Source organism: Mobula hypostoma, chromosome 4, assembly GCF_963921235.1.
Source record: "Mobula hypostoma chromosome 4, sMobHyp1.1, whole genome shotgun sequence".
NCBI classification, from domain to species: Eukaryota; Metazoa; Chordata; class Chondrichthyes; order Myliobatiformes; family Myliobatidae; genus Mobula; species Mobula hypostoma.
In genome coordinates this window covers 99,395,256-99,420,924 of record NC_086100.1, presented here as the reverse complement: position 1 = coordinate 99,420,924, position 25,669 = coordinate 99,395,256, and the positions used below count along the sequence as shown (strand labels likewise).

Here is a 25,669-nt window from a genome sequence, read left to right as displayed (position 1 = left end):
TGACTAGTGGTGTTCCACAAGGATCTGTTCTGGGACCTCTACTTTTCGTCATTTTTATTAACGACCTGGATGTGGGGGTAGAAGGGTGGGTTGGCAAGTTTGCAGACAACACAAAGGTTGGTGGTGTTGTAGATAGTGTAGAGGATTGTCAAAGATTGCAGAGAGACATTGATAGGATGCAGGAGTGGGCTGAGAATTGGCAGATGGAGTTCAACCCGGAGAAGTGTGAGGTGGTACACCTTGGAAGGACAAACTCCAAGGCAGAGTACCAAGTAAATGGCAGGATACTTGGTAGTGTGGAGGAGCAGAGGGATCTCGGAGTACATGTCCACAGATCCCTGAAAGTTGCCTCACAGGTGGATAGGGTAGTTAAGAAAGCGTATCGGGTGTTAGCTTTCATAAGTCAAGGGATAGAATTTAAGAGTCGCGATGTAATGATGCAGCTCTATAAAACTCTGGTTAGGCCACACTTGGAGTACTGCGTCCAGTTCTGGTCACCTCACTATAGGAAGGATGTGGAAGCATTGGAAAGGGTACAGAGGAGATTTACCAGGATGCTGCCTGGTTCAGAAAATATGCATTATGATCGGAGATTAAGGGAGCTAGGGCTTTACTCTTTGGAGAGAAGGAGGATGAGAGGAGACATGAAAGAGGTGTACAAGATAATAAGAGGAATAGATAGAGTGGATAGCCAGCGCCTCTTCCCCAGGGCACCAGTGCTCAATACAAGAGGACATGGCTTTAAGGTAAGGGGTGGGAAGTTCAAGGGGGATATTAGAGGAAGGTTTTTTACTCAGAGAGTGGTTGGTGCGTGGAATGCACTGCCTGAGTCAGTGGTGGAGGCAGATACACTAGTGAAGTTTAAGAGACTACTAGACAGGTATATGGAGGAATCTAAGGTGGGGGCTTAAGTGGGAGGCAGGGTTTGAGGGTCGGCACAACATTGTGGGCTGAAGGGCCTGTACTGTGCTGTACTATTCTATGTTCTATGTTTTATGCATGTGTAGCACTTGTTCCACTTACAAGGATAAGTGCCAGGAGGGAGATCAGTGGGGAGGGATGGGTTGGGGGGTGGGGCGAATGGACAAGGGAGTCGCGTAGGGAACGATCCTTGCAGAAAGCGGGGGGAGGGAGGGAAAGAAAGATGTGCTTAGTGGTGGGATTCCGTTGGAGGTGGCAGAAGTTACGGAGAATAATATGTTGGACCCGGAGGCTGGTGGAGTGGTAGGTGAGGACCAGGGGAACCCTATTCCTAGTGGGGTGACGGAAGGATGGAGTGAGAGCAGATGTGCGTGAAATGGGGGAGATGCGCTTGAGAGCAGAGTTGATGGTGGAGGAAGGGAAGCCCCTTTCTGTAAAAAAGGAGGACATCTCCCTCGTCCTGGAATGAAAAGCCTCCTCCTGAGAGCAGATGCGGTGGAGACGGAGGAATTGTGAGAAAGGGCTAGCATTTTTGCAAGAGACAGGGTGAGAAGAGGAATAGTCCAGATAGCTGTGAAAGTCAGTAGGCTTATAGTAGTCATCAGTAGATAAGCTGTCTCCAGAGATAGAGACAGAAAGATCTAGAAAGGGGAGGGAGGTGTCGGAAATGGACCAGGTAAACTTGAGGGCAGGGTGAAAGTTGGAGGCAAAGTTAATGAAGTCAACGAGCTCAGCATGCGTGCAGGAAGCAGCGCCAATGCAGTCGTAGATGTAGCGAAGGGAAAGTGGGGGACAGATACCAGAATAGGTTTGGAACATAGATTGTGCCACAAAGCCAACAAAAAGGCAGGCATAGCTAGGACCCATACGCGTGCCCATAGCTACACCTTTAGTTTGGAGGAAGTGGGAGGAGCCAAAGGAGAAATTATTAAGAGTAAAGACTAATTCCACTAGACGGAGCAGAGTGGTGGTAGAGGGGAACTGATTAGGTCTGGAATCCAAAAAGAAGCGGAGAGCTTTGAGACCTTCCTGATGGGGGAATGGAAGTATATAAGGACTGGACATCCATGGTGAAAATAAAGCGGTGGGGGCCAGGGAACTTAAAATCATCGAAAAGTTTAAGAGTGTAAGAAGTGTCACGAACATAGGTAGGAAGGGATTGAACAAGGGGGGATAAAACCGTGTCAAGGTATGCAGAAACGAGTTCAGTGGGGCAAGAGCAAGCTGAGACAATAGGTCTGCCAGGACAGGCAGGTTTGTGGATCTTGGGTAGGAGGTAGAAACGGGAAGTGCGAGGTGTGGAAACTATAAGGTTGGTAGCAGTGGATGGGAGATCCCCTGAGCGGATAAAGTCGGTGATGGTGTGGGAGACAATGGCCTGGTGCTCCTTAGTGGGGTCACGATCGAGGGGTAAATAAGAGGAGGTATCCGCGAGTTGTCGCTGTGCCTCGGCAAGGTAGAGGTCAGTACGCCAGACTACAACAGCACCCCCCTTATCGGTGAGTTTAATAGTAAGGTTAAGATTAGTGCGGAGGGAGCGGAGAGCAGAGCGTTCAGAAGGAGTAAGGTTGGAATGGGAACAAGGTGCAGTGAAGTCGAGACGGTTGATGTTCCATCGGCAGTTAGCAATAAAGAGATCCAGAGCAGGCAGAAGACCAGAGCTGGGTGTCCATGAAAAGGAGGAGGGCTAAAGACAGGAGAAGGGGTCATCGGTGGGGGTGGAAGAGTCCTTGCCGAAGAAGTAGGCTCGGAGACGGAGACAGTGGAAGAAGAGTTCCGCATCATGGTGAATGCGGAACTCGCTGAGGTGTGGGGGAAGGGGGACAAAGGTGAGGACCCCCATCCCTCCCCACTGATCTCCTTCCAGGCACTTATCCTTGTAAGTGGAACAAGTGCTACACATGCCCTTACACTTCCTCCCTTACCACCATTCAGGGCCCCAGGCAGTCCTTCCAGGTGAGGCTACACTTCACCTGTGAGTTGGCTGGGGTGATATACTGCGTCTGGTGCTCCCAATGTGGCCTTCTATATATTGGCGAGACCTGGCGCAGACTGGGAGATTGTTTTACTGAACACCTATGCTCTGTCTGCCAGAGAAAGCAGGATCTCCCAGTGGCCACACATTTTAATTCCACATCCTATTCCCATTCTGATACGTCTATCCACGGCCTCCTCCACTGTAAAGATGAAGCCACACTCCGGTTGGAGGAACAACACCTTATATTCCGTCTGGGTAGCCTCCAACCTGATGGCATGAACATTGACTTCTCTAACTTCCGCTAATGCTCCACCTCCCCCTCGTACCCCATCCATTATTTATTTAAATACACACATTCTCTCTCTCTCTCTCTCTCTCTCTCTCTCTCTCTCTCTCTCTCTCTCTCTCTCTCTCTCTCCTTTTTCTCCCTCTGTCCCTCTGACTATACCCCTTGTCCATCCTCAGGGATTTTTCCCCCCCTCCCCCTTTTCCTTCTCCCTGGGCCTCCTGTCCCATGATCCTCTCATATCCCTTTTGCCAATCACCTGTCCAGCTCTTGGCTCCATCCCGCCCCTTCCTCTCTTCTATCATTTTGGATCTCCCCCTCCCCCTCCCACTTTCAAATCTCTTATTAGCTCTTCCTTCAGTTAGTCCTGACGAAGGGTCTTGGTCCAAAACGTCGATTGTACCTCTTCCTAGAGATGCTGCCTGGCCTGCTGCGTTCGCCAGCAACTTTGTGTGTTGCTTGAATTTCTAGCATCTGCTGAATTCCTCGTGTTTACATTGAGGACCTCGCTCACTTCCACAGCCTTCAGGCCTTTATCTTCCCACCTTTATCTCTAATCGGTCCTACCTTCACTCCTTTCATCCTTTTGTTCTTCACATAATTAAAGAATACTTTGGGGTTTTCCTTTACCCTACTTGCCAAAGGCCTTCTCATGCCCCTTTCTTGCTCTTCTCAGCCCCTTCTTAAGCTTTCTTGCTTCCCTATATTCCTCAATAGACCCATCTGATCCTTGCTTCCTAAACCTCATGTATGCTGCCTTCTTCTGCCTCACTTGTCACCCATGGTTCCTTCACCCTACCATTCTTTATCTTCCTCACCGGGACAAATTTATCCTTAACATCCTGTAAGAGATTTCTAAACGTTGACCACATGTCCATAGTACATTTCCCTGCAAAAACATCATCCCAATTCCACCCGCAAGTTCTAGCCTTATAGCCTAGGAAGGTTGGGAGAAATGCTTGAGGGCAAATCCATGTCTGACATATGGGAATCTATCAAAGAGCAGCCAAGACCAGCATGTTCCTGTGAAAATGAAAGATAAGGATGGCAAGGTTGCCGCATCTTGGATTCCAAGACCTATTATAAGTTTAGTCAGAAAGAGGGAAAAAATTGCACCTACTGTATGTCTGATTTTGGAATCTGGAATCAGAAATGGCTGTTGGAGAATATAAAGGAAGCAGGAAAGAGCTTACCCAATGAATTAGGAAGGCTAAAAGGAGCCATGAAATGTCCTTGTCATGTACACCCTAAATATATCTTTTTATATCATATCTCCCCAAGTAGTAGGTTCTAGGTAGCTAGCAGTTTCTATCTGAGAAGAAACTTGCTTCTTGCATCTCCTTTAAATTTTCCTTCTCTCATCTTAAACCCGTGCCCTTTAATATTTGACATTTGGATCCAAAGTCGACTAGTTAGGTAGATCCAAATCTGGCAGAGGGCAGTGGAGAAAAATCATTTTACGATTTTCTGATTGGAAGTCTGTGACTAGTGTTGTATGATTGGTAATTGATTGTGGATGTCAGGAAGAGGAAGTCAAGAGAACACATTGAGGGTGAGCAGTTTCAAGTTCCTGGATATCAACATCTCTGTAGATCTAAGCTGATTCCAACATATTGATGCAATTACAAAGAAACCATGACAGTGGATATATTTCATTAGGAGCCTGAGAAGTCATGGTATGTCATCAAAGAGACTTGCAAATTTCTACAGATGTACAATGGAGAGGATTCTAACAGGTTACATCGCCGTCTGGCACGAAGGAGGGCCACAGCACAGGATCGGAAAAAGCTGCAGAAAGTTGTAAACTCAGCCAGCTCCATCATGGGCACGAGTCTCCCCAGCACAGAGGAGAGGACACCTTCAAAAGGTGATGCCTCAGAAAAGTGGCATCCACCATTACAGATCCCCAACACCCAGGACATGCAAGGAGGGGGTACAGAAGCTTAAAGGCACACGCTCAACCTTTCAGAAACACCACCTTCAGCCAGAGTACATTCAGCCAGAGACTCATTCCACCGAGATGCAACACAGCGTCATAGGAAGTCATTCCTGCCTGTGGCCGTCAAACTTTACAACTCCTCCCTTGGAGGGTCAGACACCCTGAGCCAATAGGCTGGTCCTAGACTTATTTCCTGGCATAATTTACATATTACTATTTAACTATTTATGGTTTTATTACTATTTATTATTTATGGTGCAACTGTAACGAAAACCAATTTCCCCCGGGATCAATAAAGTATGACTATGACTTTGACTTCCCCTCTGCCATAAGATTTCTGAATGGACAATGACTCATGAACACTACCTCACTATTTTACCCTGTATTTTGCTCTACTTAATTTAATTTTCTTTTTATACTGTATATAAAAAAGGATCTGGTGCTTTCCCAGTGTATATGATGAATAAACTCTTCTCAGCTTCCAGATGGGTACAGGTATCAATTATAACTGACGTTTCTCTGACAAACTCTGCCATCTCCATCAGGGTTGATGCCTGGGCATGTCTGGTCTGGTCGTATTTATACCCCCGTCGTTCCGTTTCTCCTGATTGGTTAGTCCTCATCCAATCAAGTTTCCACTCTACAATCAAATTCCAGTTCTTATTTAGTTTTTGTTAAAATTCTTTTCCTCCATTTTTATTTCCATGGTTTCCTTCACCAGGCAGTCCCAAAAGCCACTGGCATTGCACCTTAGTTTTCTGCCGTCGAAGTCAATCCTATGGCCATTGTGAATGCAATGTTCTGCTACTGCCAATTTCTCCAGGTAACGCAAACAGATACATCTCCTGTGCTCTTTGATGCAGGTTTCCACCGTGAGTTCCATCTGGCTGATATACGCTCTGCATTCACAGGAATCCTGTAAACGCCAGCCGTGAGTCCAAGGTCATCTTTGACCCACATAAGCTGTGACTTGAGCTTTCTTATGGGTTTGTGGATGCTATTAATCTGTTATTTCTTCAGGATCCCGGCGATCCTTCGAGAAACTGTGCAAATACAGGGAAGACAGGCAGTAGCAACAGGTGGAAACCCACCTGGTAAAGGAAGCCAAGCAAAATGCTGGAGGAACTGTACATTTTTCCACAGGTGCTGCCTGGCCTGCTGAGTTCCTCCAGCATTTTGTGTGTGTTGCTAGGATTTCCTGTATTTGCAGATTTTCTCTTGTTTGTGGTTGGTGAAGGAAGCCATTGAAATAAAAGTAGAGGAAAAGAATTTTAATAAAGACAAAGGTCTTGCTCTAAGTAAGAACTGGAATTCGATTGTAAGCAAGGTGGGACAGCGGAAACCTGATTGGTTAGTCCTTATTCAATCAGGAGGAATGAAATGACGGGGGTCAGGACTAATCAATCAGGAGGAATGAAACCACCAGACTAGATATGCGCAGGCATCATCCCTGATGAAGATGGCAGAGTTTATCAGAGAAACGTTGGGTTAAAATTGATACCTGTACCTGACTGGAAGCCGAGAAGAGTTTATTCATGCTGTAGGTATTGTAATTTATAAAGTTTTATTTATTGTGTATTTCAATGTACTGTTGCCTCAAATCTCATGTCATATGCCAGTGATATTCAACCTGATTCTGATTCAAGGCTGTGACGTTTGCTGTTTGTGATAAATGTGAATGACTTGGTTGTGAATGTAGGAGTTATGATTAGTAAGTCTGTGGATGACATGAAAATTGCTGGTGTTGATAATGACGAAGATAGTTTAAACTTACAGCAGAATGTACAAACGTTTGTAGATAAGAAAGAAAGTTGGGTGGAGCATTGTTAGATGGAATTTAATCTCAACATGTATGTAGAGATGAATTTTGACAAAATGGATCTCATGCTTTTCTGGTGTACCTGATGCTTAAAATCTCTTCTCGGGCTTTGGGCGAAGTCAAATGTATCAAACACTAAACACAGGTTGGACCATAGAGTACGATAGTTGGGATGTTATGTTGTAACCTTTTGTATATTGTATGCAGTTCTGTGTGCCAGACTATAGGAAGTATGTTATTCTGCTAGAGAGAACACAGGGGTGATTCACCAGGATATTGCTGGATTGGAGGACATAAGTTATGGGGAAAAATTGGATAAGATTGGGCACGTTTTCCCTGAGGAAATTTATCAGGGTAAATTAAATAAAGGGTATGGGTAGGGTAAAATCTTTTTCCCTTGGTAAAGGAATCAAAAAAAAGATAACATAGGTTTAAGATGAGACAAAATAGTTTTAAAAGAGACATTGTTATCTTGGACATGCTGTCAGAGGAGGTGGTGAAATCATTTCATTGGGCGTTAGACAGATGCTTAATTTGGTGAGATAGAAGGATACAGACCAAATGGGTACAAAGGAATGGGTGAATGGATTGGTATGGTTGTGGTGGGACAAATGACCTGCATCTGTGTTCTATAACTCTCTAAGCAACACCTAGTTGCTGACATCTGCACTGTACTGGATTCATCAGGCATGGTGACTGCCAGGAAACTACAAAGAACAATGATAAACCATACCAAAAGTACCAAGAAAATAACTGACAATAGAAGTTTCAGAAGTTCTGGCTCAGTGCGTGGTAGGTCATATTTAACCAATCTATTAGAGTTTTTCAAGGAGGTTACCAGGAAAGTGGATAAAGGAAAGGCAGTGCATATTGTCTACCTGGACTTCAGTAAGGCCTTTGACAAGGTCCCACCTGGGAGGTTAGTTAGGAAGATTCAGTCGCATGGAGAAGTACTAAATTGGATTAGACATTGGCTGAATGAAAGAAGCCAGAGAGTGGTAGTGGAGGATTGCTTCTCTGAGTGGAGGCCTGTGACTAGTGGTGTGCCACAGATCTCAGTGCTGGGTCCATTGTTATTTGTCATCTATATCAATGATCTGGATGATAATGTGGTAAATTGGATCAGCAAATTTGCTGATGATACAAAGATTGGAGGTGTAGTGGACAGTGAGGAAGGTTTTCAAAGCTTGCAGAGGGATTTGGACCAGCTGGAAAAATGGGCTGAAAAATGGCAGATGGAGTTTAATACAGACAAGCGTGAGGTATTGCGCTTTGGAAGGACAAACCAAGGTAGAACATACAAGGTAAATGGTAGGACACTGAGGAGTGCAGTAGAACAGAGGGATCTGGGAATACAGATACAAAATTCCCTAAAAGTGGCATCACAGGTAGATAGGGTCGTAAAGAGAGCTTTTGGTACATTGGCCTTTATGAATCAAAGTATTGAGTATAAGAGTTGGAATGTTATGCTGAGGTTGTACAAGGCTGATTTTGGAGTATTGTGTGTAGTTTTGGTCACCAAATTACAGGAAGGATATTAAAAAGGTTGAAAGAGTACAGAGAATGTTTACAAGGATGTAGCTGGGACTTGAGAAACTGAGTTACAGAGAAAGGTTGAATAGGTTAGGACTTTATTCCCTGGAGTGTAGAAGGATGAGGGGAAATTTGATAGAGGTATATAAAATTATGATGGGTATCAGATAGAGTGAATGTAAGCAGGCTTTTTCCACTGAGGCTAGGGGAGAAAAAAAAACCAGAGGACATGGATTAAGGGTGAAGGGGAAAAAGTTTAAAGGGAACATTAGTGGGGGGCTTCTTCACACAGAGAGTGGTGGGAGTGTGGAATGAGCTGCCAGATAAAGTGATAAATGCAGGCTCACTTTTAACATTTAAGAAAAACTTGGACAGGTACATGGATGAGAAGTGTGTGGAGGGATATGGTTCAGGTGCAGGTCAGTGGGACTAGGCAGAAAAATGGTTCAGCACAGTCAAGAAGGGCCAAAAGGCCTGTTTCTGTGCTGTAATGTTCTATGGTTCTATGAAGTTGCGCCTACATGATTAAAACTTTAAAAAACTGGGTCATATTGTGGGTCACAAAATCAGTTTACTGGTGACCAGATCAAATTTGGATATGATAGGGTCTTTTAAGAGGCTTCTGGATAGGTACATGGAGCTTAGAAAAATAGAGGGCTATGGGTAACCCTAGCTAATTTCTAAAGTAATTATGCTTGTACATGTTTGGCACAGCATTGTGGGCCGAGGGGCCTGTATTGTGCTGTAGGTTTTCTATGTTTCTAAATATGGAAAATATAATCAATCAGCAGAATACTCTCACGCATTCCAAGCCACTATGATTACACTGAAACCAGGACCAGAATAACTCATCACGATTACACCTGATGCCAATGATAAGACCGGATGACAAGGAATTGGGACTTTTCAGAGAAAAGTCAGGAGACTTGTTCAAAAGCAAGGATAGTGGAAAAATGATTCACACTTCATTCAAACAAAACAAACAATTTAATTTCGAGCTGAAAAACTCTATTCAAAAAAGGAACAAGAGAATAACCTGGGAACTATAGACCAGTGAGTTTTGCGTCAGTTGTAAGGAAATTGCTGGAGAAAATTCTTAGGGACAGAATACATGAGCAATTGGAAACCCATGGCCTAATTAGGGAGATCCAGCATTGCACTGTGCAGGGCAGGTCATGTCTTACCAACTTGATTGAATTTTCTAACAAAGTGATGAGAGAGATTGAAGAGAGTAGGGCAGTGGATGTTGTCTACATGGATTTTGGTAAGGCACTTGACAAAGACCCTCATGAGAGACTAATCCAGAAGATTAAGACACATGGGGTCCATGCGAAATGGCTGTTTAGATTTAGAGCTGGCTTGTGCACAGGAGACAGGCTGATGGTTGAAGGGACTTATTCAAGCTGGTGGTCTGTGATTAGTGGAGTTCTGCAGGGATCTGTGCTGGGATCTCTGCTGTTTGTGATGTATAGAAATGATCTGGATGATAATGTAGATGGGAGGGTTAGTAAATTTGCGGAATGTATCAAGATTGGTGGAGTTGTGGATAGTGTAGAAGACTGCCGAAGAATACAGCACAATATTGAAAAATTGCAGATATAGGCTGAGAAATGGCAGATGGAGCTTAACCCAGATAAATGTGAGGTATTGCACCTCAGTAGGACAAATGCAAGGAGGCAGTACACTGAGGTGGGTAAGAAGGCTTGTGGAATGATTGTTTTTATTAGTCGAGGCATTGAGTTTGAAAGTCAGGAAGATATGTTGCAACTTTATAAAGCTCTGGCTAGGCCACATCTGGAGTATCGCATACAGCTTTCATCGCCCCACTATAGGAAGGATGTTGAGGCTTTGGAGGAGGTGCAGAAGAGGTTTAGCAAGATGCTGCCTGGTTTAGAGGACATGAGCTATCATGAGAGGCTGGATAAACTTGGGTTTTTTCCTCTGGAGCAGTGGAAGCTGAGGGGAGATCTGATGGAGATTTACAAGATTATGAGCAACATAGATAGAGTGGACAGAGAGTGTCTGTTTCCCAGGTCTGAAATCCTTAACACTAGAGGGCATGCATTGAAGGTGGGGGAGAGGGGTGGTGGGGGTAGGTTAAAGGAGGATGTGAGTCATAGATGCCTGGAATGCACTGCCTGGTATGGTGGTAGAGGCAAATATATTAGAGGCAAAAAATTTAAGAGACATTTGGATAGGCACATGGGTGTAAGGAAGATGGAGGGATATGGACATTGTGTAGGTAGGATGGATTAATGTTTGGGTGTTTTTGATTTGCTGTTTAGCTGGTTCGGCACAACACTGTGGGCCCAAGGCCTGTTCCTGTGCTGTACTCTTCGGTGTTCTGAAAACTGCACCATTCCCCAGTTCACACATAGAGCTTTGAATTGTTGCATCCTCCTCTGAAGTCCCTTCAGGTAGCTACCTCTCTATATTTTAAATAAGACAACTGGCAGGGCTGCATTCTGCTGTTCCAAGGAATTGCTGAAGATTCTTGGCACAACGCTCCCTGTTGCTGTGTAACTGTGAACCTGGCACAATCGTCGTTGCTCTGTGTGACTGTGAAACTGGCACAACTCTCATTGCTCTGTAACTGTGAAACTGGCACAATGCTCATTGCTCTGTGTGACTGTGAACCTGACACAACTCTCATTGCGCTGTGTGACTGTGAAACTGGCACAATGGTCATTGCTCTGTGAACCTGGCACAACTCTCATTGCGCTGTGTGACTGTGAAACTGGCACAGATCTCATTGCTCTGTAACTGTGAAACTGGCACAACTCTCATTGCTCTGTGTGACTGTGAACCTGACACAACTCTCATTGCGCTGTGTGACTGTGAAACTGGTACAATGGTCATTGCTCTGTGAACCTGGCACAACTCTCATTGCGCTGTGTGACTGTGAAACTGGCACAATGCTCATTGCTCTGTGTGACTACGAACCTGGCACAACTCTCATTGCTCTGTGTGACTGTGAAACTGGCACAATGCTCATTGCTCTGTGTGACTATGAACCTGACACAACTCTCATTGCACTGTGTGACTGTGAACCTGACACAACTCTCATTGCTCTGTAACTGTGAAACTGGCACAATGCTCATTGCTCTGTGAACCTGACACAACTCTCATTGCGCTGTGTGACTGTGAAACTGGCACAATGCTCATTGCTCTGTAACTGTGAAACTGGTACAATGGTCATTGCTCTGTGTGACTATGAACCTGACACAACTCTCATTGCTCTGTGTGACTGTGAAACTGGTACAATGGTCATTGCTCTGTGAAACTGGCACAATCCTTGTTGCTCTGTGTGACTGTGAAACTGGCACAACCCTGAAGCTCCGTTGCAGGAAAGAATGGGCCAGGGCTCTATGAGGAGAGGCTGATGTGAGGTCTGGTGTTGGGAGTGATTGGGTGAAGGGATGTGGGTCTTGGAGCCAAACCCTAGCTGGCATGGTAAGTGAAGGCAATCTGGTGGCTGACAGTAACTGCTCAGTATGTTAACCATCTGCCTGGATGCTTTACAGTTTCCCTCAGCACATCTTGTTGGATGTGGTGGAAGCTGCTGTTTCTCCTTTTCTTCCTCTGGCTTTGCAGCTCTTTCAAACCTAGAGATTTGTCCATGGTAACTGGTTTCCTGCCATTGTACTTGTTACCATAGAGCTCTGTGGGTAAATAAAGAGCCCTACAGTCTACAGCATCCATTACAGCCAACAGATTGTGCTGAGAGAGATGGGTGGTCTGTTAATACAGGCACCTTCTGCAGCTGGTCCCCTGCAATGATCTACATTTACAATGACAGTCACGAAGGAGGCTTGAGCCATGCATGTCAATGCTGAGGGGCTGCACCATTCACGCTAGCATATCCTCACTGGCAGATTCCACTTCACCACACTGAACTGTGCAGCAATTCAAAACACCTTCCTGACACAAGCAGCATGCAGAAACCAGAAGGGTAGGAACTCAAGTTAGGCTCCCATTAGCCAGCACTGTCAATAATACAGCACATCCTTCTCTACAGCACAGGGCAGTACAAGACAGGTCCTTCGGCCCACAATGTTGTACCAAACTACTAGTCCATTTTCCCCACACATTGACCATTTCCCTCCCTTCTCTGCTTATTCCTGTGCCTATGTAAAAGTCTTTAAAAGCCCCTACATTATCTGTCTCTGCTATCAACCCTGGCAGTGCCTTTGCATTTTACCCCTTTCACATTTCAATCCTAGGCAAAAGGTACTGGCTGTTTACTTTATCTACACCTCTTGCAATTTTATTTACCTTCATCAAATTTCAGCTTAGTCTTTGCCACTCAAGGGAAACAGGCCCAATTTGTCCAACCTCTGATCATAGTGCTTGTCCTCTAAACCAGGCAGAACCCTGGTAAACCTCTTCTGCACCCTCTCCCAAGCCTCAGCATCCTTCATGTAATCGGTGGGGGGAGGGTGCTGCAATATCTTAAGCAGAGTTTTACAAAGCTGTATCCCATCCTGGTCCTTGGACACAGTGCTGCCTTGTTTCAGGTGGCTCTGCTGAAGCACAGTGATGCACTGCCAAGGACAGCTTCCTTTCTGCTGTATAAGACTCTGATGTTATAGGTGAAGTCTATCTTGTTATGGCCTTTGCATCTAACTGCTCTTTCTCTATATTCAAAATGCTGTTATTGCTTCCTGTATGTAGCATCTCAAAGTACTTAAGTTTCAAAATGGTCTGTTGTCCTGTGGGGGGGGGGGTGCATGCCTTATTCTGATTGTTGAAAGTCGCTTCCATTGTAATTGGTTAGTTTAGAAACCGCAGCTGCTTTTCCCATTGGTTAAATCCCTGGTGTCCAGCAGGCTTGCTCCCTACTTCCTTTGCTTTAGGCACATGATGATTGAGAAGGTATATGCTGTGAGCTTTTAACTAGGTATGTTTGTTGGATATTCAGCTTTGTAGTGTCTGTAACTTGGGGAACATGGACGTTTGGTTGAATTTTTACTGTTTGTAAATAAAATATTAATATACCTATTCAAAGTCAACATATTTCCTGTCTCATCTGCAGACCTGTGAACCTGATTCAATACTACATCTCTATGGATGGAAAACAAAGCTTTTCACTCTATCTCAGTACATTTCAAAGGTTTCAAAGGTACATTTAATATCAGAAATGTATACAATATACATCCCAAAATTCTTTTTCTTCGCAGCCATCCACAGAAACAAAGGAGTGCCCCAAAGAATGAATGGCAGTTAAATATTAGAACCGCAAAGCCCACCCAGCTCCCCCCCACGCACAAGCAGCAGCAAAGCAACCCTCCCCCACCAGCTAAAACAGCATCAGCACCCCCTCCCCCCCAACCGAGCACTCAAGCGTGCAGCAAAGCATCAATAAAGACACAGACTTGCAGCCCCCAAAGTCTACTCGTTCACCCGGTAATTCGACATACCACAGTCTCTCCCCCTCTCTAATCAGGGAGAAAGAGGTGCCCCTGTTTGACAATAATAAACCATTTCCAATTGCTTATCCCTGAGGGTAAAGTTGTACTTTTAAGGTCTGGGGGAGAACATCTTCACCAACAAGACCATGCAGCCTCCAACATTATGAGGGGTATAGATAGGATAAATGCAAGCTGCCGTTTTCCACTGAGGTTGGGTGGGACTTCAACCAGAGGTCATGGGTTAAGGATTAAAGGTGAAAAGTTTAAGGGGAACATAAGGGGGAACTTCTTCAGTCAGGGTGGTGAGAGTGTGGAACAAGCTGCCAGCACAAGTCGTGCATGCAAGCTCGATTTCAACATTTAAGAGAAGTTTGGATAGGTACATGAATGTTAGGGATATGGAGGGCTATGGTCCTGGTGCAGGTCGAAATAGTTGAGCACAGACTAGATGGGTTAAAAAGCCTGTTTCTGTGCTGTACTTTCCCTTGAAACTGTTCAAGGAAAAATGTCCCAAACTTTCCAATGCCACCTTGTTAGAGACTATAATGCCCTCTTATCATTGTTACTATCAGGAAAGAGGTGCAGAAGTCTGAAGGCACACACTCAGCAATTCCACAACAGCTTCTTCCCCTCTGCCATCCGATTCCTAAATGGACATTGAACCCGTGAACACTCCCTCACTTCTTTATTATTTCTGTTTTTGCACTATATACAGTAATTTTTTTTGCAATATATATCTTGAATTATATTGTACTGCTCTAATGTTAACAAATTTCACTATGTACGCAGGTGATATTAGATCCGAACCTGATCCTGATTCTAGTAACTCAACTCAAGCTCTCATTTCTCTGTCACTTCCAAGTGAAGGAACACACACAACATGCTGTTGGGACTCAGCAGGCCAGGCAGCATCTATGGAAAAGAGTAAACAGTCGACATTTTGGGTCAAGACCTTCATCTGGACTAGAAAGGATGAGGAGGTCAGAGAAAGAAGGTGGGGGCGGGGGAGGAAGTACAAGGTGGTAGGTGATAGATGAAACGGGAGAGAAGGAGAGGGTGAAGTAAAAACCTGGGAAGTTGATTGGTAAGAGATAAAGTGCTGGAGAAGGCAGAATCTGATAGGAGAGGACAGAAGTAAGGGAAGGAAGAGGAGCACCAGAGGGAGATGATGGGCAGGTAAGCAGATAAGGTGGGAGAGGGAATGAGGAATGTTGAAGGGGGAGAGGCAATTACTGGAAGTTCAAGAAAACAATGTTCATGCCATTAGTGTGGAGGCTACCCAGACAGAATACAAGGTGTTGCTTCTCCAACCTGAGTATCGCCTCATCGCGGCAGTAGAGGAGGTCATGGACTTACCCAAGGGGCCTCTCACGACAAGATCGCTAATTAACCCTTCCTCATTGCTCAAAACCCAGTCCAGAATAGCCTGCTCTCTAGTCGGTTCCTCGACATGGTGGAATTCTTCATTAACATGGAGAGTGACGTAGTTAATTCAGAAACAAAGGTTCTGAACTTAAAGAGGGGTAACTTTGAAAGTATGAGTCGTGAATTAGCTAAGATAGACTGGCAAATGACACTTAAAGGATTGACGGTGGATATGCAATGGCAGGCATTTAAAGGTTGCATGGATGAACTACAACAATTGTTCATCCCAGTTTGGCAAAAGAATAAATCAAGGAAGGTAGTGCACCCGTGGCTGACAAGAGAAATTAGGGATAGTATCAATTCCAAAGAAGTAGCATACAAATTAACCAGAGAAAGTGGCTCACCTGAGGACTGGGAGAAATTCAGAGTTCAGCAGAGGAGGACAAAGGGCTTAATTAGGAAGGGGAAAAAAGATTATGAGAGAAAACTGGCAGAGAACATAAAAACGGACTGTAAAAGCTTTTATAGATATGTAAAAAGGAAAAGACTGATAAAGACAAATGTAGGTCCCCTGCAAACAGAAACAGGTGAATTGATTATGGGGAGCAAGGACATGGCAGACCAATTGAATAATTACTTTGGTTCTGTCTTCACTAAGGAGGACATAAATAATTTTCCAGAAATAGTAAGGGACAGAGGGTCCAGTGAGATGGAGGAACTGAGCGAAATACATGTTAGTAGGGAAGTGGTGTTAGGTAAATTGAAGGGATTGAAGGCAGATAAATCCCCAGGGCCAGATGGTCTGCATCCCAGAATGCTTAAGGAAGTAGCCCAAGAAATAGTGGATGCATTAGTGATAATTTTTCAAAACTTGTTAGATTCTGGACTAGTTCCTGAGGATTGGAGGGTGGCTAATGTAACCCCACTTTTTAAAAAAGGAGGGAGAGAGAAACCGGGGAATTATAGGCCGGTTAGCCTAACGTCGGTGGTGGGGAAACTGCTGGAGTCAGTTATCAAGGATGTGATAACAGCACATTTGGAAAGCGGTGAAATGATCGGACAAAGTCAGCATGGATTTGTGAAAGGAAAATCATGTCTGACGAATCTCATAGAATTTTTTGAGGATGTAACTAGTAGAGTGGATAGGGGAGAACCAGTGGATGTGGTATATTTGGATTTTCAAAAGGCTTTTGACAAGGTCCCACACAGGAGATTAGTGTGCAAACTTAAAGCACACGGTATTGGGGGTAAGGTATTGGTGTGCGTGGAGAATTGGTTAGCAGACAGGAAGCAAAGAGTGGGAATAAACGGGACCTTTTCAGAATGGCAGGCGGTGACTAGTGGGGTACCGCAAGGCTCAGTGCTGGGACCCCAGTTGTTTACAATATATATTAATGACTTGGATGAGGGAATTAAATGCAGCATCTCCAAGTTTGCGGATGACACGAAGCTGGGTGGCAGTGTTAGCAGTGAGGAGGATGCTAAGAGGATGCAGGGTGACTTGGATAGGTTGGGTGAGTGGGCAAACTCGTGGCAGATGCAATTTAATGTGGACAAATGTGAAGTTATCCACTTTGGTGGCAAAAATAGGAAAACAGATTATTATCTGAATGGTGGCCGATTAGGAAAAGGGGAGGTGCAACGAGACCTGGGTGTCATTATACACCAGTCATTGAAAGTGGGCATGCAGGTACAGCAGGCGGTGAAAAAGGCGAACGGTATGCTGGCATTTATAGCGAGAGGATTCGAGTACAGGAGCAGGGAGGTACTACTGCAGTTGTACAAGGCCTTGGTGAGACCACACCTGGAGTATTGTGTGCAGTTTTGGTCCCCTAATCTGAGGAAAGACATCTTTGCCATAGAGGGAGTACAAAGAAGGTTCACCAGATTGATTCCTGGGATGGCAGGTCTTTCATATGAAGAAAGACTGGATGAACTGGGCTTGTACTCGTTGGAATTTAGAAGATTGAGGGGGGATCTGATTGAAACGTATAAGATCCTAAAGGGATTGGACAGGCTAGATGCGGGAAGATTGTTCCCGATGTTGGGGAGGTCCAGAACGAGGGGTCACAGTTTGAGGATAGAGGGGAAGCCTTTTAGGACCGAGATTAGGAAAAACTTCTTCACACAGAGAGTGGTGAATCTGTGGAATTCTCTGCCACAGCAAACTGTTGAGGCCAGTTCATTAGCTATGTTTAAAAGGAAGTTAGATATGGCCCTTGTGGCTACAGGGGTCAGGGGGTATGGAGGGAAGGTTGGGTTCTGAGTTGGATGATCAGCCATGATCATAATAAATGGCGGTGCAGGCTCGAAGGGCCGAATGGCCTACTCCTGCACCTATTTTCTATGTTTCTATGTTTCTATGTTTGACATGTCGGAATGGGAAGTAGCCTTGAAATGGATAGTCACCAGGAGATCCCGCTTTTTGTGGTCTCCTTAACTACATTGGGTCTCACTGCTGTACGGAAAGCCACACCAAGAGCACCAGATACAGTAGATGACCCCAGTAGACTTACTGGTGAAGTATTGCCTCACCTGGAAACACTGTTTGGGGGAGATGGTGTGGCATTTATTCCATTTGCAAGGATAAGTACCAGGAGGAAGGTCTATGGGGAGGGTCAGGTGGATAAGGCAGTCATGTTGGAGTGATCCCGTTGCAGATGGCAGTAGTTACGGAGAATTACATGTTGGACGCAGAGGCGAGTGCGGTGGTAGGTGAGAAAAGGAACCCTATCCCTTGTGTGACAGTGGGAGGATGTGTGTGAAATAGAAGAGCTGCAGGTGAGGGCAGCATTGATGGTGCAGGATGAGAAGCCCCTTTCTTTGAAGAAGCAGTACATGTCAGTAATTCTAGAATGAGAAACCTCATCCTGAGAGCAGATGCAGCAGAGATGGAAGAATAGAGATAAGGCGATGGAATTTTTACAAGTGATGGGGTGGGAAGAGGTTTGGTCACTAGTGACGGGGTGGGAAGAGGTATCACTATACACTGTCAGGATAGATCTATAGAGTCTCTCAAAATTAGAGATGGAATAGTCTGCCTCATGATCAACTCTTCTTGGTGCACAACTATATCAGTGCTGTCCCAATTCTGCTCACCAGACCTGGAATATCTAACAGTTCAATGCCGTCCTTCTTACCTACCGCGGGAGATTTCCGGGATCATTTTGGTAGCAGTTTCAGGCCAATGTCAGTCAGGCTTTAGATGATGTGAGCAATGGGATCAACATGCACGAAACATGCACAAAACCATCACTGGTTTTGGGAGATTTTAACAAGGCCAATCTGGAAAATATCACTAAGCAACTGCCATGAACAGATCACTTGCAATACCAGAGGAAACAGCACAGTGGACCATTGTTACACCACCACCAAGAATGCCTACCATGCTATTCCACACCCTCACTTCGGGAAGTCTGATCACCTGGCTGTACTTCTACTCCCTGAGTATAGGCAGAGACTGAATAGTACAGCACCAGTAGTGAGGACCAAGAAGATTTGGACAAGGGAAGCACAGGAGCGCCTACAAGACTGCTTTGAATTGGTGGACTGGACTGTATTCAGGGATTCATCTTCAAACCTGGCTGAGTATGCTGCAGTTGTTATCGACTTCATTAAAACCTGTGTGGATGAGTGTGTGCCTACAAAGACTTACTGTGTATTCCCAAACCAAAAGCTGTGGATGAACCAGGAGGTACATTATCTGCTGAAGGCTAGATCTGTGGCATTCAAGTCTGGTGACCCAGGTCTGTACCAGAAAACCAGGTATGATTTGCAAAGGGCCATTTCAAGGGTGAAGAGACAATTTTGAATGAGATTGGAGGTGAAATCAGATGTACAACAACTCTGGCAGGGTTTGCAAGACATGACTTCCCACAAAATGAAACCCAATAGCATGAATGGCAGTGATGCTTCACTACCAGACGAACTCAATGCCTTCTATGTCTGCTTTGAAAGGGAGAATATAACTACAGCTGTGAAGATCCCTGCTGCACCTGATGACCCTGTGATCTCTGTCTGAGGTTGATGTTAGGCTGTCTTTAAAGAGGGTGAACTCTCACAAGGTGGAATGTCCCGATGGAGTACCTGGTAAGGCTCCGAAAACCTGTGCCAACCAACTAGTGGGAGTATTCAAGGACATTTTCAACCTTTCACTGCTATGGGCTTAAGTTCCCACTTGCTTCAAAAAGGCAACAATTATACCAATGCCTAAGAAGAATAATGTGAGCTGCCTTAATGACTATTGCCTGGTAGCACTCACATCTACAGTGTTGAAATGCTTTGAGAGGTTGTTCATGACTAGACTGAACTCCCTCTTCAATTGGATCCTTGGCTTCCTAATTGGAAGACCACAATCTGTGCAGATTGGTGATAACATCTCCTCCTTGCTGATGATCACCACTGGTGCACCTCAGGGGTGTGTGCTTAGCCCACTGCTCTACTCTCTCTATGCCCATGATTGTGTGGCTAGGCATAGCTCAAATACCATCTATAAATTTGCTGGTGATACAACCATTGTTGATAGAATCTCAGATGGAGATGAGAGAGTGTACAGGAGCGAGATATTTATCTGAGATTATTATCTGAATGGTGGTCGATTAGGAAAAGGGGAGGTGCAACGAGATCTGGGTGTCATTATACACCAGTCATTGAAAGTGGGCATGCAGGTACAGCAGGCGGTGAAAAAGGCGAATGGTATGCTGGCATTCATAGCAAGAGGATTCGAGTACAGGAGCAGGGAGGTACTACTGCAGTTGTACAAGGCCTTGGTGAGACCACACCTGGAGTATTGTGTGCAGTTTTGGTCCCCTAATCTGAGGAAAGACATCCTTGCCATAGAGGGAGTACAAAGAAGGTTCACCAGATTGATTCCTGGGATGGCAGGACTTTCATATGATGAAAGGCAAGATCGACTAGGCTTATACTCGTTGGAATTTGGAAGATTGAGAGGGGGATCTTATTGAAACATATAAAATCCTAAGGGGATTGGACAGGCTAGATGCAGGAAGATTGTTCCCGATATTGGGGAAGTCCAGAACGAGGGGTCACAGTTTGAGGATAAAGGGGAAGCCTTTTAGGACCGAGATTAAGAAAAACTTCTTCACACAGAGAGTGGTGAATCTGTGGAATTCTCTGCCACAGGAAACAGTTGAGGCCAGTTCATTGGCTATAATTAAGAGGGAGTTAGATATGGCCCTTGTGGCTAAAGGGATCAGGGGGTATGGAGGGAAGGCTGGTACAGGGTTCTGAGTTGGATGATCAGCCATGATCATACTGAATGGCGGTGCAGGTTCGAAGGGCTGAATGGCCTACTCCTGTACCTATTTTCTATGTTTCTATGTTTCTATATGCCAACTAGCAGAGTGGTGTTGCAGCAACCCTGGCACTCAACGTCAGTAAGATGAAAGAACTGACTGTGGACTTCACAAAGGGTAAGACGAAGGAGCACATACCAATCCTCATAGAAGGATCAGAAGTGAAGAGAGTGAGCAGTTTCAATTTCCTGGGTGTCAAGATCTCTGAGGACCTAACCTGGTCCCAACATATCTATGCAGTTATATAGAAGGCAAGACAGTGACTATACTTCATTAGGAGTTTGAAGAAATTTGGCATGTCAACAAGTATACTCAAAAACTTCTATAGATGTACCATGGAGAGCTTTCTGACAGGCTGCATCACTGTCTGGTATGGGGGGTGGGCGGTGTACTGCACAGGACCAAAAGAAGCTGCAGAGGTTTGTAAATTTAGTTGGCTCTATCTTGGGTACTAGCCTACAAAGTACCCAGGACATCTTCAAGGAGTGGTGTCTCAATAAGGCAGCGTCCATTATTAAGGTCCTCCAGCACCCAGGGTATGCCCTTTTCTCACTGTTACCATTAGGTAGGAGGTACAGAAGCCTGAAGGCACACACTTAGTGATTCAGGAACAGCTTCTTTCCCTCTGCCATCTGATTCCTAAATGGACATTGAACCCTGAACACTACCTCACTTTTTTAATATACTTTGTATATTATTCCTGTTTTTTGCATGATTTTTAATCTATTCAGTATACGTATACTATAATTTATTTATTATTATTGTACTTATTTATTTTCTTCTATATTATGTATTGCATAGAACTGCTGTTGCTCAGTTAACAAATTTCACAACACATGCCAGTGTTAATAAACCTGATTCTGATTCTGTCACAAGTGACAGGGTGGGAAGAGGTATTGTTACAAAGTGACAAGGTGGTGAATCTAGTCCTAGTGAATCTTTTTTGCACCATTTCCAGTTTACTTACATTCTTTCTATTGTTGGGTGATCAGAACTATGCACAATTCTCCAAGAGTGATCTCATCTAATCTTGTGCAGCTGTAAAGCGATGATGCAGATCATATATTCAGTGCCCTGGCTGATGAAGGTAAGCACATCGAGTGCTTTGTTCGCCATCCTTACAATCAAGTGATTGGCCCCTCGATCTCTCTGTTCTTTATCACTATCCGGGGTACTGCCACTTGTCGTGTAAGTTCTGCCTTGGTTTAACTTCCCAAAATTCACCACTTCACACTTTTGGAGTGAAATCCATCTGCTATTCCCCTTGGCCCATTTTCCCAGTTGATCTAGATTCTGTTGTAATCTTGTATAACTTTATTCACTGTCCACTAGATCACCAGTTGTAGTTTCAGCTGCAAAACTCACTAATTATCCTCCATACTGTATATTATCACCCAAATTATCAATTACAGATGCTGAACAATAGGGGGCGGGCCCAACACTGATCCCAGCTTGTCACAGGCCTTGATCTGCAAAACTATCCACTAGCATCCTCTGCCTCTTTGCACCAGGCCAATTTTGTATTCATTTGGCTAGCTCAACATAGAAACATAGAAAACCTACAGCACAATACAGGCCCTTCGGCCCACAAAGTTGTGCCCAACATGTCCCTACCTTAGAAATTACTAGGCTTACCCATAGCCCTCTATTGTTCTAAGCTCCATGTACCTATCCAAAAGTCTCTTAAAAGACCCTACCATATCCACCTCCACCACAGTTGCCGGCAGCCCATTCCATGTCCCATTCCCATTCTGATATGTCTATCCATGGCCTCCTCTACTGTAAAGATGAAGCCACACTCAGGTTGGAGGAACAACACCTTATATTCCGTCTGGGTAGCCTCCAACCTGATGGCATGAACATTGACTTCTCAAACTTCCATTAATGCCCCACCTCCCCCTCGTACCCCATCCGTTATTTATTTTTATACACATTCTTTTTCTCTCTCTCTCTCCTTTTTCTCCCTCTGTCCCTTTCCCATCCTCTGGGTTCCCCCTCCCCCTTTTCTTTCTCCCTGGGCCTCCTGTCCCATGATCCTCTCATATCCCTTTTGCCAATCAACTGTCCAGTTCTTGGCTCCATCCCTCCCCCTCCTGTCTTCTCCTATCATTTTGGATCTCCCTCTCCCCCTCCCCTCCCACTTTCAAATCTCTTACTAGCTCTTCTTTCAGTTAGTCCTGATGAATGGTCTCAGCCTGAAACGTCAGCTGTACCTCTTCCTAGAGATGCTGCCTGGCCTGCTGTGTTCACCAGCAACTTTGATGTGTGATCCTTAAAGGGACCTGTTTTCACCCATCATCTTTTGCACTTAATATGCTTGTAGAATTAAGGTCTTTGTCTCCTATTTGAAAGACTACTAAACACTGGTCTGTAAAGTGTTATAATTTGGAAAGTATGGCATTATAGAAATGTCAGGTGAGAGCTGTTTTTAAAATCTCTCCTTTCATCTGAAATCCTTCTTAATGAAGTACCCGAGTCATGGTTGAAAAACGATTCTGTGCAGACACCTAACCCTGGATGAATAGTATCAATTGTAATTTTATGTCTCTTTTTACCCCCTGAATCTAATGTTACACCAACTTTACCCTAATCCTATTTTCTTTTCCCTAATCTCATTCTTCAGGAAGGTGGGAATGCTCCTTTTACATCAAAGAAAAGTTGAAAAATTCAAGCCCCTATGATTGAACATCACCAAGGGCTTGTCCTGGCCCTGGTATCCCTATTGCTCTGCCAGTGACTGCAAAAACTATAGAGAGTTGGGGACACAGTAGGGCACAGCACAACACAGCATGGAAACGAGCCATGGATTCTGTCTACATCTCTCGGTGCTTTGGTGTTCTTTCTACTCTTTTCTCCCCCCCCCCACCTCCAACTGCCAGAAGATTCAAAAGCCAGGCTCAAGGAAAGTTACAAGACTAATAAGAATGGATTCTTGACCTCCTACGCTACCTCGTTATGGCCTTATGACCCTACGTCTTATTATCTGACTGCACTGCACTTTCTCTGTAACATTTTATTCTGCATTCTTTCTTTATGTGTTACCTCAAAGTCCTGTCTAATGGCATGATCTGAATGAATGGCATAAATGATACTTTTTTCATTGTACCTCATACATGTGACAACAATAATATGTAAACCAAACCTATATTCCGCACATTCCCATCAGCACACTAATATTTCACCACCCCTGTACTAGAGGCAATTTACAGAAGTCAAGCACGAAGCAAATCACACTCTTTGGAAGTGTGGAAGGTAAATGAAGCGGGGTGGGAGGAACTACCCAGTGATTTGAAAAAAGGAAAGGAACATCGCATCTGGAGTTTCTCTGGTTAGCGGACGATTTCCCTCCAGCTCGTAACCCATCACGGATGGAAAGCTTACAGGGGAGCCAGCTGGATTTGAACTTACGACCTTTCGTCCCAAAGTCTGGCACTGGTGCCACTACACCACCAGCCGGGTCTCAGTGATTTGACCCTTGTGAAATAGTAATTATATCAGAAGAGATGGTACCCAAATGGAACTTGGATCTAGTAAACCCCAAAGACAAAATAGAAGCAAAAATTAAATGAAATAAATAATCAAATGCACTTCAAAAATTAAAATAAAATCGGAAGCCCGGCGATAAAGGTAATTAAATTCATAGATAACTGGTTGCATTGCAAGAAATAAATAGAAAACAAATGGAACTGTAGATATAGGAATCTGTTAGACAGGCATAGTGGCAGAGTTCAGCGTGGAATCTACTTGTATTAAGTAGGTTTGCAGTAATAGCTGCATTAGTGAGAGAGAGACACTCGGAATGTTTTGTACCCAGAGCCAATGATTCGGCAAATGTGTGCAATAGTTGGAAGCGACAACCTACCTGCCCCTGGGAAATGTCACGGAAAACAGTATTAATCAACCGGAACAGATGCCGAATAAGCTTTGAGTCTTTTACTAAGTATGAACGGAAATCGCAAGATCATGTTCAGAAAGCGGGGTTAAGGGGGGATTTAGTTACATAACCAAAAAACCTACGCAAGAAAATTTTTAAAAATTAAACTGTTCCTCATTTGGGAATCGGATCTGGATTTAGTAAGGACTGAAAAAAAGGACTGATTCAAGTATACACTCTGGATTGCGTATATAACTGTCGATTTTCGTAGAGCGTTGACGCCGATATACTAGAATTCATCATTCAGAGAAATTATGCCTTGAACCGTAGACAAAACACGTTTTCGAGATACACTCGGTCTATCTCCAGTCTCCGACTGAGTCAATATTGAAGTCTCCGTTGACTTCATTACTGCTTCAAAGTGGGAGGCAGTCGATATAAAGACAGGAGGAATATTCAGGAGCCATTTTAAAAGTGCACGCTGCTTTAAACTCCAACTAAATATTTGACAACATGAATAGTATTTACAAGAAAGAACCTGGGTGTACTTGAAATCGTGTTACCTCGGGAGAAAATCAACTGCAATAGAAGATCTAAGGAATCTTGATCGTAATCTTGATCTTTGCTATAATTAAAATTATATAATCAAATGACTTGTGTACCAGAAGTATTAAACAAGTGAGCGTTATGGACAAAGCTTGAAGTTTCTTTGCGAACTTTACCTTGTCCGTCTGGATACTCACTGCAGTACCATATCTACAGTGGGTAACAAAATGTTCACAGTTATTCCACAACAGGCTGTAGTCTGTGCTTCCAACCAGCTTCTCTGCTCTTCTTGCAACCTCTTCATTGGGAAGTGCCGGTTTCTTGTACATTAGTCTGTCCATCTGGTTGACAAGAATGCAGGCTCCATACGCAAAATCTTCCACTGTGTCCACTCTAATGCTCGCGTTCCTGGAGATGACGCCCAGGATGAGCCGTTGGTTTGTCACCACGTTGCGGATCATTTTTTCATCTTCAGTGAACACTGGCAGGATGTCGGGCATCAGATGAGCAACTTGTCCATCTCCCAGGTAGATACCATAGTGCGTAAACAGAGTCCTGGGAACTTCCAATAGATCCCCTCTTTTAAACGAGAACGTCTCACAATTCCTGTCTGACTCGGAACTCATTCTCTCAGCGACGATGGCTGGAACTGGCAATCGCTCGGCCCTCGCTTCGGCCCCCT

The 25,669-nt window shown here is 44.5% G+C and overlaps 1 protein-coding gene across 1 annotated transcript in view; it reads right to left on the bottom strand.

Annotated features, from left to right (window-relative positions):
- Nucleotides 1-25,669, bottom strand: part of LOC134344879 (lecithin retinol acyltransferase-like) — a 49,948-nt gene extending 24,279 nt beyond the window's left edge. The window contains exon 1 of the mRNA XM_063045001.1: nucleotides 25,164-25,669. Within this exon, the coding sequence (XP_062901071.1) occupies nucleotides 25,164-25,613 (450 nt within the window). The 5' untranslated portion in view covers nucleotides 25,614-25,669. The remainder of the gene's footprint in view (nucleotides 1-25,163) is intronic.